This window comes from Apus apus, chromosome 2 (assembly GCF_020740795.1).
Source record: "Apus apus isolate bApuApu2 chromosome 2, bApuApu2.pri.cur, whole genome shotgun sequence".
Taxonomy (NCBI): domain Eukaryota; kingdom Metazoa; phylum Chordata; class Aves; order Apodiformes; family Apodidae; genus Apus; species Apus apus.
In genome coordinates this window covers 121,919,611-121,934,997 of record NC_067283.1, presented here as the reverse complement: position 1 = coordinate 121,934,997, position 15,387 = coordinate 121,919,611, and the positions used below count along the sequence as shown (strand labels likewise).

At 37.5% G+C, this 15,387-nt stretch overlaps 1 protein-coding gene across 3 annotated transcripts in view; it reads right to left on the bottom strand.

Annotated features, from left to right (window-relative positions):
- The window catches only part of PREX2 (phosphatidylinositol-3,4,5-trisphosphate dependent Rac exchange factor 2), a 187,660-nt gene that overhangs the window by 18,317 nt on the left and 153,956 nt on the right, over nt 1-15,387 (bottom strand). For all 3 annotated transcript variants that reach the window (XM_051609828.1, XM_051609827.1, XM_051609829.1), the window contains 2 exons: nt 12,249-12,315; nt 10,013-10,203 (listed from right to left, as the gene is read on the bottom strand). In XM_051609828.1, coding sequence (XP_051465788.1) covers nt 10,013-10,203; nt 12,249-12,315 — 258 coding nt within the window. The remainder of the gene's footprint in view (nt 1-10,012; nt 10,204-12,248; nt 12,316-15,387) is intronic.

Here is a 15,387-nt window from a genome sequence, read left to right as displayed (position 1 = left end):
TCCCAACATCTCACCTTCAAGACCAGACAGCAAACTAAGCTTTGTCTCATTGACAATGGGAAAAAGCAGAAATATCTGAAATCTAATGCAAAAGGTGTGATCTAAGATAGAAAAAAGGGCTGAAAGTCTCTCTGTAGGTATAATAGAGGTTAATGGGCTCAAAGTACAGCTTTCAATCAAGCAGTCACTGAGCCAACTTTTCCATAAATCCCGTCTTCCTGGAACCCAGAAGGCTGAAAGAACAGGAAAGTCATTTTCTGCATGCATGAATCAAAGAATAAAAGAACCTTGAAAACAAAGGTCAGCTCACAGAATTAGGTGCAAATACTAACCTAGTGATTGGAAAAGACTGCCAAACTGCTCCCTGTCCAAAATCTGATGAAATGGCTGGTGATCATGGACATTATGGGTCCTCTACATTTTGACAATTTGGCCGTGATTCAGAATTAAGGTTGCCAAGTGTGTAGATAAAGACAAAAACAAAGTGAGAAAAGCAAAGACAGGCTACTGTGGAGATAGGCCACAACTACAGTACAATCCTGAAACATAGGCTAAAATTCAAGATCTCAGCACAAGGCCAAAAAGAATAGTAATTCTAAGGATAATATTTTTAATGTATCCTCAAAAATTAGTAGTGAAAACACCCAAGACAGCAACAGTGATGGTGTTAACTATTATCACACCTATTTAATAAAGCATTTTACATCCAAGGTGAACTCCTACGGTAATGCTGGTTTATATATGCATCCACTGTTTCTTTTAAAAAAACATTCTTACTCATTATCATATGTTAAAAAGTATTAAAATAGCATCAGTGGCATGACTGTGATTCAATACACTATTTCATTAGAGATCCAATTTAATATCCCTAGACTCTGTGTTTCTTTTAAGGCATGGAAAAGGTCTGATGAATGGATGAATTAAATAGAAATTACTGGTTATAGCTTTTGTCATGCAATTGCTAAATAAGTTACTTTCTAAAGCAACAGCACTCAAATAGCTTTATTTTGGTTGAACACCAAAGCAATGAGATAGCATCCTCTAATAAAACAGGTCGTATAAACTGTCCGTGCTGAGTAAATATGTATTTCCTTATTTGTGCTTTCTCCCAGCTCTTCAAATACAGTTTTTTTAATTACTACATATCCATTATTACAAATCAAACTCCACTGCAAACCAGCTGTGAAAGAAACAAATGCACACACAAAACACCAGATGCTAACATGGAAAAGTCATAACTAGAAGTACCTCTGCAATAGGGCTGCCAAGCACAGAGTGATCAAGCGAACACAAATTTAAACGAATACAGCTTGCAAAATTTTATGAAACAATATGAAAGCTGGGAATTTCTCACATGGTAAGACTGTTCTGGTGGTCTGAGCAAGGTTTGGTATCAAAATTTGTCAGCAAATATGTGCAATACATAATAACTGAGCCTTCTCCCCCATTTTGAGAGCTGATAAGCAGATGGTACTAAAGCTTACAAAGCAATTTGGAAGCAGTTCTGACCACTGAAATGGTCAGAACAGATGTAATTAGCCCAGACAAACCAAACAAGGAAAATATTAGGGGAAAAACTTCCGTACTCTCACAACATTCTAAATCCAAATCCATACATTTTACAGTGTAAACAAAGCAAAATCTGTTCTCACTCCCTCTCTTTTCCTCTCATCCTTTCTTTTATGCCAGAAAAACAAAAGAACCAAATTCATCATCTCAGAATTTATGTCAGTTAGAATCACAAATTCCCTGCCTTGACAGATTACAGAAGCAAGTCAGCACAGACATTTGGCTTTCCCAGCACAACTGGGCTGAAAATTCCTCATTTCACCCATTTGGTTTCCAAGAAACAGAAGGGGCTGCAGCTGCTCCCAGCCCCTGCCTGCTATCCCCAGTCTCCCATCAGTCATGACAGTATTGATGTGAAGTTTAAATACAAACTTACAAATATCTTCTGGATCAGATCATCCTGAACAAAAAAAGTTAAATAATTTTCTGTCACCAGTAGTCCATTTGTTTCTGACTGGGTATGATTTTTACTGAAAAGCTGCAAAATCATCTAGACAGACAAATATATGCACTGAAAAACTGAGTTGTAAAAGGGGAAAAAAGACTGAAATTTTCTAAGAAATGGCTTATTTTTTGACAGCTTGTTTAATGTCACCTGAAAGGAAAAATAATTTGAGTTCATGTACAGTACAAACAGCTGCCACTCTGCAAACTGTATATCCATGTTATTAGAGTAAAAAGAACCTAAATAATCCAATTCATTCTCAAGTTTCAATTAGGGTTCCAGCCATCCTACATCCAAAGATGCATCAAAACATCCCTTAGAAAAATGTCCTGAATAGAAAAGATGAGGTGAAACAAATTGATTTAGTAGTCACCACAGTCAGAGATGTCAAAAAGAATTATGTTCTGTCTAAGTGAACAGGAAAAAAAATATCAAAAGGATGCATCTATGCTTAGTCTAAACAACATCTAAAGCTTCTACTCAACATGTAATTTAATGCCATTGTTTTTATTTTATTTTGCTATTATTTTAATTACTTTGCTTTCCATACATCATAAGCTAATCACGCCTACATTTGACCACCCTTCAAACCAATTATACTATTAACTTCTTTCAGCTGTCATTTAAATTAATCCCTATAGAGCAGATATTATTTATGCTAGTGGATCCAGCAATTAAAAATTTAGTACTAGAGTCACTTTGGGGTAAACATTTTTGGGGTATTTCTCTGTAATTACTAGTGATGGCAAGGTGATGGGCATCGATTCTGATGAGTAAGCCAAAGAAAACAGGCCACAATATACCCCAAAAGAAAGGAAGAAGTTCTTCAAGGTTTTAACAAATATGCATTAAAAGTATAGACAGGCCTAACTCCAGACTTTCCCAGAATTTCTAAGCTGTTCTCATTGTGGCAATAAGTCTCCATGCAAGTAAAATTGAAGTTTGCATTCCCATATCCTGAAACTTTGCTGAACGGAATTTCAACTTGTATGGAAAGGGAAGTTGGGCCAGCAAATAGGTATCAGAGAGAAAATGAGCAAGAAGTTTTCACATTAAACTACAATATTGTATTTTACAATCACAATAAAACTCTACTGGATTTCAGGACTTTGGTTCACTCCCTTTATGAACCTTTGTGGAGCTGAGAAGTTCCCAGTGTGGAAAGACCACTTATTTAAAATCAGCCTTGGACTTAACTCATCCACTTGAAGTTCAGTCCAAAGCTTATGTTGTTATTTTTGTCAACATATAGAAAGCCGTTATGCTGCACACGAAATAGGGAACCATCATAATGGAATAAATGCTTCAAAAAGTAACTGTCTGTGGAAGGTATTATACCACCACACAGTAACTGATAGTCCATTGTTAAGGGAATTTCTGCCTTTTATCCATTAATCATTAGCATGCAAAAGTTTCTTTCACAGGATGCTCCACTGTCGTTATGTAGCTGTGCAAACCTCATAATACATATATCCCAACTCAGCAGGCACACATCCACCACTCCTCCCCAGGGTAATCAAACACAGCTCTACCAGGTATTTTCAAGCCAACAGATTTCTGCATTGCTGAAGTAGATGGCATGAACTTATCAAGCTAGTAAATCAGTCTTGGGAGGCAATTACACATTAGACATATTTCAGACCTAACCGTGGTTAATGACGTATTTTGTAGTTTACAAATACAGTTTTAGTCAGTTTTATTAAATTCAGTATTAGTAATATTTAATCCTGAAGCATGAAACACGCAGGAGGTAATGATTATTTTTCTGTAGCTTATTTAGAAGATTACTATAATTCAATCTATTTCCAGAAATATAACATGACTATTCTACCTTTTTTAAAACAGCAAGCTTTTCAAAGAATAAGCAATAAATAAATAAATAAATACACTTATTTATATCATACAGCTGCTGTCAGGGTTAAAAGCCTGTATAGAGCATCTTCTCACAAACATTCTTCCCATAAGATATTGTCACCTTTAATCAGCTGGGAATTTTGCAAGGAGGCACTTCCACCATTGACTATTCTTTGCTTGTTGCAAGAACAGTATTTCCACAAGATTCAAAGTATTCCACGCCTTTTGTTTGCTCACTCTCAGTCAGGCTTGCCAAACCAAACAAAAAAGTCTGAAGTCAACTTGTTCTCTGCAGAAAGTCTTTCACATTAAAGGCTTCTTCACATGTAAGCAGGCAAGTCAATCTGCTAGAAAACTGCAGATTTATTCCCTGTCTTGTAACAGTTCAGGTTACTCACTTAAGTCTCTTCCATGTCAAAAATTAAGTAAGTTTTGGAGAAGTTTTTGATTTTAGATTGTTCAAGAGTATCTATTCTATTTTTGTTGTAGTGTAGCAGTTTTTATAAGGAAGAAGCAGATTCTCCAAAGATGTGAACTGCAGATAAAGCAATAATGCAGGAACTGAAGCGTGAGAGGACAATTCTACAGAGCACAGTGACCGAGTTGTGTGTCAACCCTGCTACTAAAAGTCCATAATGTAAAAAGAAATCCAAATAGAAAAAAAGAACACCTTGAAATCCATAACAGTAACAACTTAGATCCATCTTATCTGTCTCAGTGACTTTTTTTTGTGCACTTCTCTGCATTTTTAGACTGCATTTTAAACTAGTGTCTCAGAATTTAAAACATGCAAGAGAACTCGTAAGTCTGTAGCCCTTCACATTAGAGATAACAAAGCAAAAAGGTACCAGATGGCCTACGAACTTCAAATACAGAGAAAAATAAAATTATAATCACTGTAGAAACAACCTATTTGTGTTTAATGTCTTGTTTATCTTGTATGAAAACAAATTCTCTCATATTTAACAATTACATAACTATTTTCAAATAGTAACTAGCAGAGAATCAAATACTCTACTATCCTAAATTATTTTCTGAAAAGTTTACTTATGTCTCTTTAAGTAAGGTGTGTGCAGCAACAGGACAAGGGCCAATGGTCTTGAACTAGAGCAGGGTAGATTAAGATGAGACATTAGGAAGAAGTTACTTACAATGAGGGTGGTGAAACACTGGAACAGGTTGTCCAAAGAGGTGGCAGAGGCCCCATCCCTGAAGACATTCAAGGTCAGGCTTGATGAGGCTCTGAAGAACCTGATCTAGTTAAAGTGGACCCTGCAGAGTGCAGGAGAGTTGGACCTTTAAAGTTCTCTTCCAACCCAATGCATTCTACAATCCTATGATTAGCTTTTTGGCCTGTGTTGCGACCTGACTCCTGAAAGCAGTCTCATCAATCCCAGAAAGACTTCTTACCAAGGAGCTAATAGCCAGCCTAAATGCAGCTGCAAAACTTCAAGACTTTTTTTGTAGCAGTCATTTTGCTCAGAAATTCCTACAGAAAAAAATCTAATATAATCTAAAAGGAAGAGACTTATGAGAGAATGTCTACAATATAAATTCAGAGTCCCTGTTTTTTACCTTGCTTCCTTTGATTCACAGAAAGGCAGCTGGCTGTGATGGACAGCTTATGGCATTACTCTGCTTTGCTATGTGGAAGATGGAGCAGGTTTACCTGGGTTGCAGGAGCTGTGCCAGCTAGAGGAGACAGCATAATCAACCCTTGGCAAAACCTGCCTCATCATTCAGCCGAGTGTCTGCCAGCCAGAACCCCGCTGCTTGAAGGATGGTAACACTCAGGAGAGACTTTCTTGAGGGGAAATTAAAATTCAGAAAAGAAAATAAGAAAGTGACTTTTCTGGGGTTCATCAAGATTATAAAAGACTTTTTTTTTCTCTCAATCCTCCAGGAAATGCAAAATTTTAAATAAACTTGGCATTTGTTTCATTTGGATGCTTTAAATTATTCCTTTGAGCCTGTAAGGCCCTATGGTCGCTGAATAGACTTCTGCAGCTGCTGCACCTAATTTCATTTTGGCATGGGAAGAGGCTAGGACATGCCTGTGCAGTGCAGTCTCACTCTTCTCCCTCCAACAGGAGCTAACATCATGATTCAATAAAATTTAAAAGTGCCTTTCATCACCTGCATTTGTACCAAGTGATTACAGCTTCAAACAGAACAAAAAGCAATAAAGAAAGCAGAGCATTGTTTACAGGCTGCCAGCTGACTGGCAAGCAGAAATATAATTATGGATTATAAAAAATGGAAAATGGAAATGCAAACTATTGATTTCTTGGACTAATTTAGAGCTTTGTTCCTGATGTTGATCGGCAAGGCATGTTCATTTATGATAATCCAAGGCGAGTTTGTAGTATTCACATGTAATGTAGGACAGTGAAGGTTAAAGGGACTTATTTTTCCCCATCCTTGTTTTTCTGTTGATCGAAATAAACTTGAAAAGAACTGCTGTCTGAAATAGATACAGGATTTCAGGCTCTAATGTAAATTGGTAAACATATTGTCATAATAAAAATCAAAGCAAAGCAATCATCAGCAACTCAAAATCCCCAGTAATATCTTGGATAAAGGGATGAAAATATGAACTCTGTCAAGCTGTTTTGGCCTACTGCAGTGTAAAAAGCAATTTAATATGGATCACAGAGAAGTCAGAAACCAAGACACCGCTGATCCAGAGATCAGCAATCATTGTCAGAGCAGATAAAGCTGCTGTTTCATAGTTCTTGGCCTCTTCCACATTGGACTGCCATGCAGCCTCCCCCTCTGAAACTATCTGAGATTTGCTTCTGGTTAGAAGGAGGGGTGGCAGAACCCCTATTCCCCCATCCCCTGTCAATCCGTAATACCTAAATTGAGAAAATACAGAAAAAGCTCTCCAGTCATTTCAGTGAAAGAGAGATTAATTGACTGAGGGAAGGTTAATATATATTTTGTTTCAAGTCTATTAAATGTATCTGAATTCTGACAGTTTAATGGTGTGCTCAGTTCCCACTCCCCATGAACAAAAGAAAGATGCTGACCAGCAGAGCACTCTGTACCCTTCCACAGACTCTCAGACATTCTCTCCCATCGCAGACCAATCATAGAAATTAGGCTAAAATGAGGAGTTTTTAAAAGAAACCATGCAGGAACCTTACTCTGAATTGATTATTCTTCACAACTGAGAAGTTAAGAATATATTTTCAAAGCTTAACTTGCAAGGACAATTAAAATCTTCCCCCCATCTACTTGCCTAGTTGCATCTGTAGATAATACCAGTTTTCAACTATGTTGTGAGTCCTTACTCTAGGCCTACAAAAAATGGATTTCTGCAACTGATTGCAATCAAGCACTTCACAGCATCCAGTTTCCAAGAATACAGAAGGCTCGATATACTGCTGAAAACAACCAGAGAGAAATATCCTCTCTACTGAAAATCAGTAGCTTGAACTGTAAAGAACTTAACTTAAAACTTAAAGAGTGGTTGTTTTTTTGGTTTTGGGGTTTTTTCTGGTTTGTTTTGTTTTGTTTGGGGGGAGCAGGACTTGCAAGATTATCTTCCCTGATTAAATGACATTCCAAAAAAAAAAAAAAAAAGTAATTAAGCCTTCAAGACTGCAAGCAACAAGCAAAATCATCTAAGTCTATGGCACTTGATCACATCCAGCATCTCATTCTTCCCACTTCTCTACCCCTCATAGGATTTCTTGGTGCTGCAAGACAGTTTCACTCTGCAGAGCAGCAGGGGAAGCAGGTTCATAAAAACACAGCAGATTTTAGCAGTAGAAATGTCAAGAACAAATTTCACCCAGCAAGCCCACTAGCTAGAGACAAAACAAGCTTTCTGTCTGGGCAAAGGCAATTTCAGAATGCCAAAATGCAGAACTACCTAGTGCTGGACTGTTGAGATACGGCCTAGGGACACCAGAAGGAAAAAAATGCACAGAAAGTGACTTTATAAATTCTAAGGAAAAGCTTCTTCATCCATCCAGTTTGTGTGCACAACAGTAACTTTAGGAAACTGTTGTTAAAAAAAAACTTCCTTAACTTTTACTTGAAAGAACAATAGCAGAAGAATCCCTTCTAGTTTTCGAAATACATGAGTCCCCTTCTGAACTTTTGGAAATTGAAGGCAAAACTCTTTGAGCACCTATGAAATCCCAAGTACTGCATTCCTTTTTCCTGCAGGGCCTATCTTTAAATGTCTCTGATAATGCCAAGAGTTGATGTTTCTTTCTCTGAACAGATGGCAGCTGCAAAGGCAGTATTAGTGCACAAGTGAAGTAACTGTAACTTGTATAAAAGCTCAAATGGACTTGCTGTAAAGCAGAACTAGTCATGCTTTACAAAAAAGTTTTGCAGCTTTAGGTAAATAGGTGATCTTGAATCCTTTAACATCTAGATGGAAAACCACACAACACCTTTAAATCCCATTCCCATTGCTCATACTACAGTCTTGAAACTGAATGTTTTTTTTCTAATATTTTGTGTGTTTAAAAGATAGTTAAATAGACATTTAATGGTTAATACCTGTGAATTAGCCCTAATTTTGAGCAGAAATTTTAAGAATAATTTATTTTCATCTAAGAACAGCTCACGTTCAGAATCAAGCATACTACCTCTTAAAAATGTGAATAATTTGTAGCCCCTAACTTTGGGGTAATAGTTTATTTGGGCTATAAAAGTTGCCCTGACTTTATTCTTTATAAGAATTTCTCGCACAAATATACTGGCAAATTCAGAACTTAATCCATTAAATCATAATGAAACTCAGAGGCAGTCTTTTCCAGTTTTCTTTTTTTGAAAAAAAAAAAAAAAAAGGCAGAACTAAGTCCAAAGTCTTTTCTGATCACATAAGACATGAAACTGAAACCACAATAAAGAGCCAGAGAAAAGAGGTATAGCTTCACGGTCTTCTGAAATGACAACTTCATGTCAGTCCAAGCTATATAGTATTTCCATCTTCATCTGCGATAGTGACTGGTGTTAAATAATACACCTTTTTCTGTTATTACATAAAATCAAGTACAGTATACAGCATGCTATATACACTTGTATCACTGAGAGTAAAACAAATAGTCTGTTGCAAACTCTGTTAAAAAAATGGAAAGCACTATTTTATACAACTTCATTGTGTTGGCTCTACATGGTGCTTTTCCTGGTTTTCATGCTCGATAATCTGCATTGCAGCTATGTTGCTTTTTTTTCTCCTCAAAGCTCTTTTAAAGAAAGGACATTACTCAAAACAAGGAGAAAGTAATGGTCATTCTAATATAATGTACTGGCAATGAGGTCTTCTAAAATAAGGGTTTTCATAGATCAGAAACAAAGGAACCTATTTTTAACATATTGCTATCTGTAATCTACAGTTTGGAATTCTAATAAAAAGAGCAGATATTTAATATCAAATTCTTGGTTGTGTTAGGTTGTTTCTTTGTTGGGGTTTTTTCCCCCTCTCCAATTGTAGTCTTTGTTTTTTTGGTAAAAAGTATAAAAAATTGTAATCTGCTCAGTTGGAACAAACACATAGCTGCCTTTCATGAATATCATTAAGTACCAGAGAGCTCAATAATGACACTACTGTCATATATATATACACATGTGTGTGTCTATTAAAATCTCTTAGCCTCAATGACAAAGATCAGTTGGTTACAGCTCAGTTCATTTTTTTATCTTGTATTAATGACATCAACTGTTTTACAGGCAGAACTTTTAGTTATTTTAAGGCACACCTGCAAAAATGCATACCTCTTCTGTTTTGTTTTTTTCCTTGAAATAACCTCTACTCCAATTCCCCCTAGCAAATACAAATTTCAGCATTTATTGCCTGCATTAACAGTTTAATATAGTATGTGTTAGTCACCTAGGAAACCTTCCTTTTTCGACTTAATTAATTAAGTTTTCTGCCTTTTTCTGACTTGAATGAGAAACCACCCATTACAACTGCACCAAACAAAACCATACTGCTCGTTTCTGTCAAACACTGCAAATGCAGTTCAAGAATTTCACCACAAATCTTTCAAGTGTGTTAGGTATTTAGTCCAGGATGTTAGGCATTTAGTGCAAGACCTCTATATAACTAAAAGGCAGCAGTCTCCAAAATGCAATGACTGAATGACTGACTGAAACAAAGGGAGGAAAAGTAACTCATACCGGTGAACTCCACTGTTGCACATAATGATGTGACAAGCCCCAAGCCTGCTACAGAGTTCGGAAGACACCGAGAGCAGCCCAACTCCGGAAGCGCTGCACGCAGTGTAGGCGCAGGCTGCGGTGCGCTTGGAGCGGATGAAGGACCCTATCAGTCGGTAAAGTTCATCCAAGCAGTTGAGAGGCCTCATCAGCTGCAAGAGAGGAAGAGAGAGAGCAATTTAAATATTTGCTACTGAGAGTACAGGAAGTGCTCTTTTAGAGCAGGTCATCAGTGCTGTAGATGGAACAGCAGGGTTGGTTGAGAAAGCCGAAGCCAAACTTCGTAACAGAAATACAGAGCACATAGTTGTCTGCTACGTGACCTATGACAACTTTCTCAAACTTTTAACTTCTTACTGTCAGTGACTGTTTCACTTCCCATCCTGCCTACAGAAGTGTTTTGCACTTCAGTAGATTGAATAGACCCATCAGTGCCACATCCATTAATGGTCCCGGTAAGAAGAGAAGCCATGAAGAGGCAACCTACAACCGTATATACACCCAGGAGGGATGCCAAGACTGGTTCATTGACTTGCAGAGAAAATCAGCTTACAATTAAGACAACACTGTCCTTTATTTATGCAAATGTCTAGTTCCTAACCCTGACTAACAACATGGAAAATTAAAAATTAATAGAAGTGACCAAAACATACTACAAAATGAAAACAGTTAATTTTGTAGTGTGACTTCAAATAACTTCATTGTTACCGCATGGAAAATAAATTATCCACCTAGTAAAGAAGGAAGCTTTGAGCTGAAGGCTGCTCTCAGAAAAGGAACCTCCAGTCTAGCAGTTAAAAACATCTCATGGTGCTTTGGGTAAAGTTGTTCATATGGCAGTTTTGCAGACCGCATAATTTCAAATTTTCTAGTTTCTTTATTCAAAAACCACTTAAAGATTCCAAGAAACAGCCGTGCTACTCAAAGAATGAATCTCCTGAAAGCAGATTGATTCTCTAAAGACAATTTTACCTGATTAGGGAAATGGCAGCCTCACTTGCTCGCATATGAAAAATACTTCATTGGAAAGCACTGAGGTCAAGTAAATAAATTCTAACACCCAGCATACTTCAACTTGGGTACAAACAGATTAAACTTGGTTTAGATCCCATTGGTTCAACTTGCATGCATTTAAATTTATTTTAGCTGGTGCTGTTCACTAATGCAGAGCTATGGAGAACAGAGCAAAAGGCACAGCCACAAACACATCCTGCACTCAACTCCTAGCTTGTTCCAATTACAAAACAAATGCATCAGCTTAACCAAGCATTCCTTGGGCAGACCTGGATTATGAGGTGTTTTTATCCTGCCCTGGAACTCTTACAGAAATAGACTGGGCACAGGTTTAGGGGTAACAAGCACTCCACATATACCTAAATGTCTCCTGCTGCACCTCTGTCTGCTTAGAAAGTGACGTAGCTTACTCACCAGGGAAGGAGAGGCACAGGCACACATCCCCCTCCCATCCCATAGAGCATGGGTCCAACAAGCAGTAACTATCAGTATGTTAACACCCATGCTGGAAGATACTGACACAAAATTGTAGTCTGTCATACGGCTCAGCTGTTGGTCTCTGTATTTCTCAAGCCACAGTAGCTCAAATCACTTTTGAAGTCTGTGTAGGCTGACTCAAGGAACTTCTTTTTCCCCCTATTGGGCTGCAATATGAGCATTAACTCTTCAACAGGAAAGAGCATTAAAGGATTTTTCATAGCCTCTAGGATCTCTCCATCACAGAGGTTTAAAGAAGGCATTTGAAGAAAGCCTAAATGAAGAGGGTCAAAAGAAAGCCTTCTGAGCAGGATGCTGAAGGGGTATTTAATTGGGAAGAGTGCTTCCAGTTCTAAGAACAAGGAATTTCTGCCTGCACCTGGTTTCTCTTCACTCTACCCTTCCACCTCCCTCACACTCCTCGAGCAACTGCATTTCTCTGAAAGCACCGACAAAAAGGAAAGCTATGGTTCCTTTTCCCAAATACATCAATGCCCTCTAGCCACACCTTTTGATACCTAACACTAAAATGCAGGTGAGGCAAAATGCTGCAAGAGAGCTTCTTCTTGCACTGACACCCCTCTGCCTCACCCCAGCTTTAAATAATTCAGTTCTTTCCTGGAATTAAGAAAGCTTTAGGAAAGGATTACCATAACACAGTGTGTAACATGCAAAGTTTAATCAAGCACTTAACATTTTTATTTACCTTATCTATATAAGCTGCTTTAGATGTTGAATTTGGAGGCAAGTTTGACTTGTCCAGGTAGAATGCCCTGAAAGAACAATCAGAAAATTGTTTAAATTCCTGAACAAAGTATTTGTGTAAGTGACTTTTCTTAGACACCATTCTAAGGGTGGAATTTTTTAGATTTTTTAAAATTTTATGCTAGAGAGGATCAAGGAATAATACATAAGTAAATAGGCACCACTGTTCTTTCTTTTACTGTAATAACATATTTTGTTCTGGAGACAAAAGCTGCCCCTTCTGACAGTGAAGGGCAAAATTTTACTGTCTAGTTGGTAGAAAAACTGGATCACAAGGTGATCTTCACCAGAGTTATGCATGAAAAGGTTTGTGGCAACTCTCTAGATTTTAATAGTGACTTAGGGAAACTTGGCATATAAACAGTGCCTGAGCTTCATGCCCTACAAGCTTTTTTATATTAGCTGTATGTAACTGCAACAATAGAAAACCAGGATCCCAAACATGAAACACAGTACTATACACAAGCTCACAATACAAAAAGATACAAAAAAGCAGAAACCCTACTAGGGGCAAATATACATCATACAAGCAAAATGTCATTGGCAATGTGTGCACTCCCGCCTTCCTGCGTGAATAAAAAACAAACTGCCTTTCTTTACAATTTCTGCACAGTTCTTTGAAAATGAATTAGTGCATGAAATGAAAAGCCACAGACAACTGTAGTTTACCTGCAGAACACAAATGTGACAGAAAAAGCATATTTACTGTATCAGGTTTAGCTACTGGGTACTAAAGCTCATCATCCCTCCTTCTCCCAGTTCCTTCTATAACCTTTTACTTATGAATGAATAGTACCAGAAAACATTTCTATAAAATGGACAAACGCAACATGCACTGTTTTAAAAAAACAAGCTTGGCTAATTTCTATGTGGCACAAAGGAAGCTGACAATTCGAAGAGAGGGCTTCCATGCTATCTTTCTTCTCCTAAAACAGGAAAACCTCTCTTATTCCACACCAGAAAGGAAAAGTTTTAGCAAAGAGCACATATGAGCTCATCTCCTGTCGCCTGCAACTCATGTACTCTAGAGGAATTTTTTTCTTCTGACTTTATAAGCAAATTAATTGTTTAGCACAGATGAGCTATTGTTAAATATCTCACAGGCAGAAGAAATACCTAACATACTTCGTGACAAGATCACAGTTTCTCTGACTCTGCAGCATTACTTAAAATAAAATAAAAATGTCCCTGCCTATGGCAGGGGGTTTGGACCAGATGATCTTTAAAAGTCCCTTCCAACCTAAACCATTCTGTGATTTTCTGATCACAAAACTCGTTCTGCTGGTTGAAAAGCTCCTAAAACCTGCTGGGGCAGCTGAAAATAGAAACACCTGGTAGGCTTCCCTGCCTGGATGAGGCATCCCATGAGAACCAGGCAACAGCTACCACTGCAGCAATTCTGGCCAAGATTAAAACAAAACAAAAGAAGAAAAACCTCACTGAACTATGGAACATGTATGGGAAAAAAAATAGATTATTCCATGGAAACCTCAAGATATCACTGTGATCCAGCTCCACTGCCTGTACACAAGGAGCAGGCCTGACTAAAGGTCACAGCTTAGCTACTATTCAGGCTGGAACTATGGAGTGCAGTAACTATATATCAGTTGCAATAAAATATGAAAATAAAAATGGAAAAGAATGGACCTTTCCATCCTAACTCTCAAATGACAGGATCTCCTGGATCCTCCAGTCATGAAAACATTGATTAATGTAACATACATGGATAAAAATCACTCCCCCCTCTCCTTTTTTATGGTTTTATACCCAGGAGAAAAGTTATTTGCATTGTAACGTACTGGCAGGGCAAAGGTGCAGACTGCAGGTTGGAATAGTGTTTTATTCTTCAATAATCTGGAATAATTGAGCTGATAAAAAAATCCAGCCAACTTTAGTTTTAGCATATTTTGCTTCCCATAGCTTTGCAGTTTTGAAAAGTATCCTCCAAATTTATGTTTGAGTTAATCCCCTCACAAAGCACAGCAAAGCTAATCTAGTTCTGTTATTCCATTAAGCCTGTTGCATGATCCAGAATGTACTCTGTGTCAAAGGAAGCTAGAGACTATTGGAAGGAAAAGGGGCTTGCAGAGAAAATCACTCATAAATCACTATGAGTGGCCACAGCACATAAAAGCTACCTCAGCAGCAGCAGCAGACCAACCTTTTCCTTTGTTAGTGAAGCTAAAAAGCAAAGCATCACCCTGACATCCACTGAACATTATCAGGCTGAAAGCCTACACCGTTTTTTTCCTGCCATGTCACAGGAAAATGCTTTGTTCAGAGTCTGTTCTGCACTCCCATTCTCTTTGGACTGTTATTTCAGCAAATTCAGCTGTATTAAATGAAACCAGAAACCAAATACAGAACAGTACACAAATTAATGGAGTACACGGATAACAATCAACTCAGGGTACAAAATGAAGCAATATGGACACTAGAATGGGATACACAATTATAGGAAATACTGCATTAATCCAGTCAATTATTCATTAACCTAAAGTACAAACAAAAATCAACCATATACAACATGAATTTGAAATATAGAAATATCCTGTTACAAATTAAACTATTCCCTCCCAATCAGGTAACACTCACAGATGTTTCTCAAGTGCTTTATTTGCATTGCTTTTCATAAAAACTGTCTTCAGTATTTTCAGGACATGACAAACTGTAGACAGCATATAAATTTCCAAAGCACTTCACTTAATTACTAAATGCTTGTTAAGGTCCTTAATCATATTTTATGGAAAAAGTTAATGGCAATCCTGGCATGGTGCCCAATTTGGACAGTATTTTCTAATCCATTTGAAATGAACAAGAATGAAATCATAGTTCTTTGTCTGCAGATGTGAAGCTGGTTTTGCTTCTGAAAGCTCTACAATTTCTCTAGCTGTAGCAAAAAGACCTTTCCTTTATAAAAGGTAGAAAAACCAACAGGCATTGAAACTACATGTGATTATTGCTGTGTTCTGCTTTTGTAAGATATCCCCTATGTAAAAATGTATAATAACGGCACAATTATCTCAGGGAAAACTTACACTGAAATGAGGTAACAAACATCTTAAGGTTCAAAACCAAAA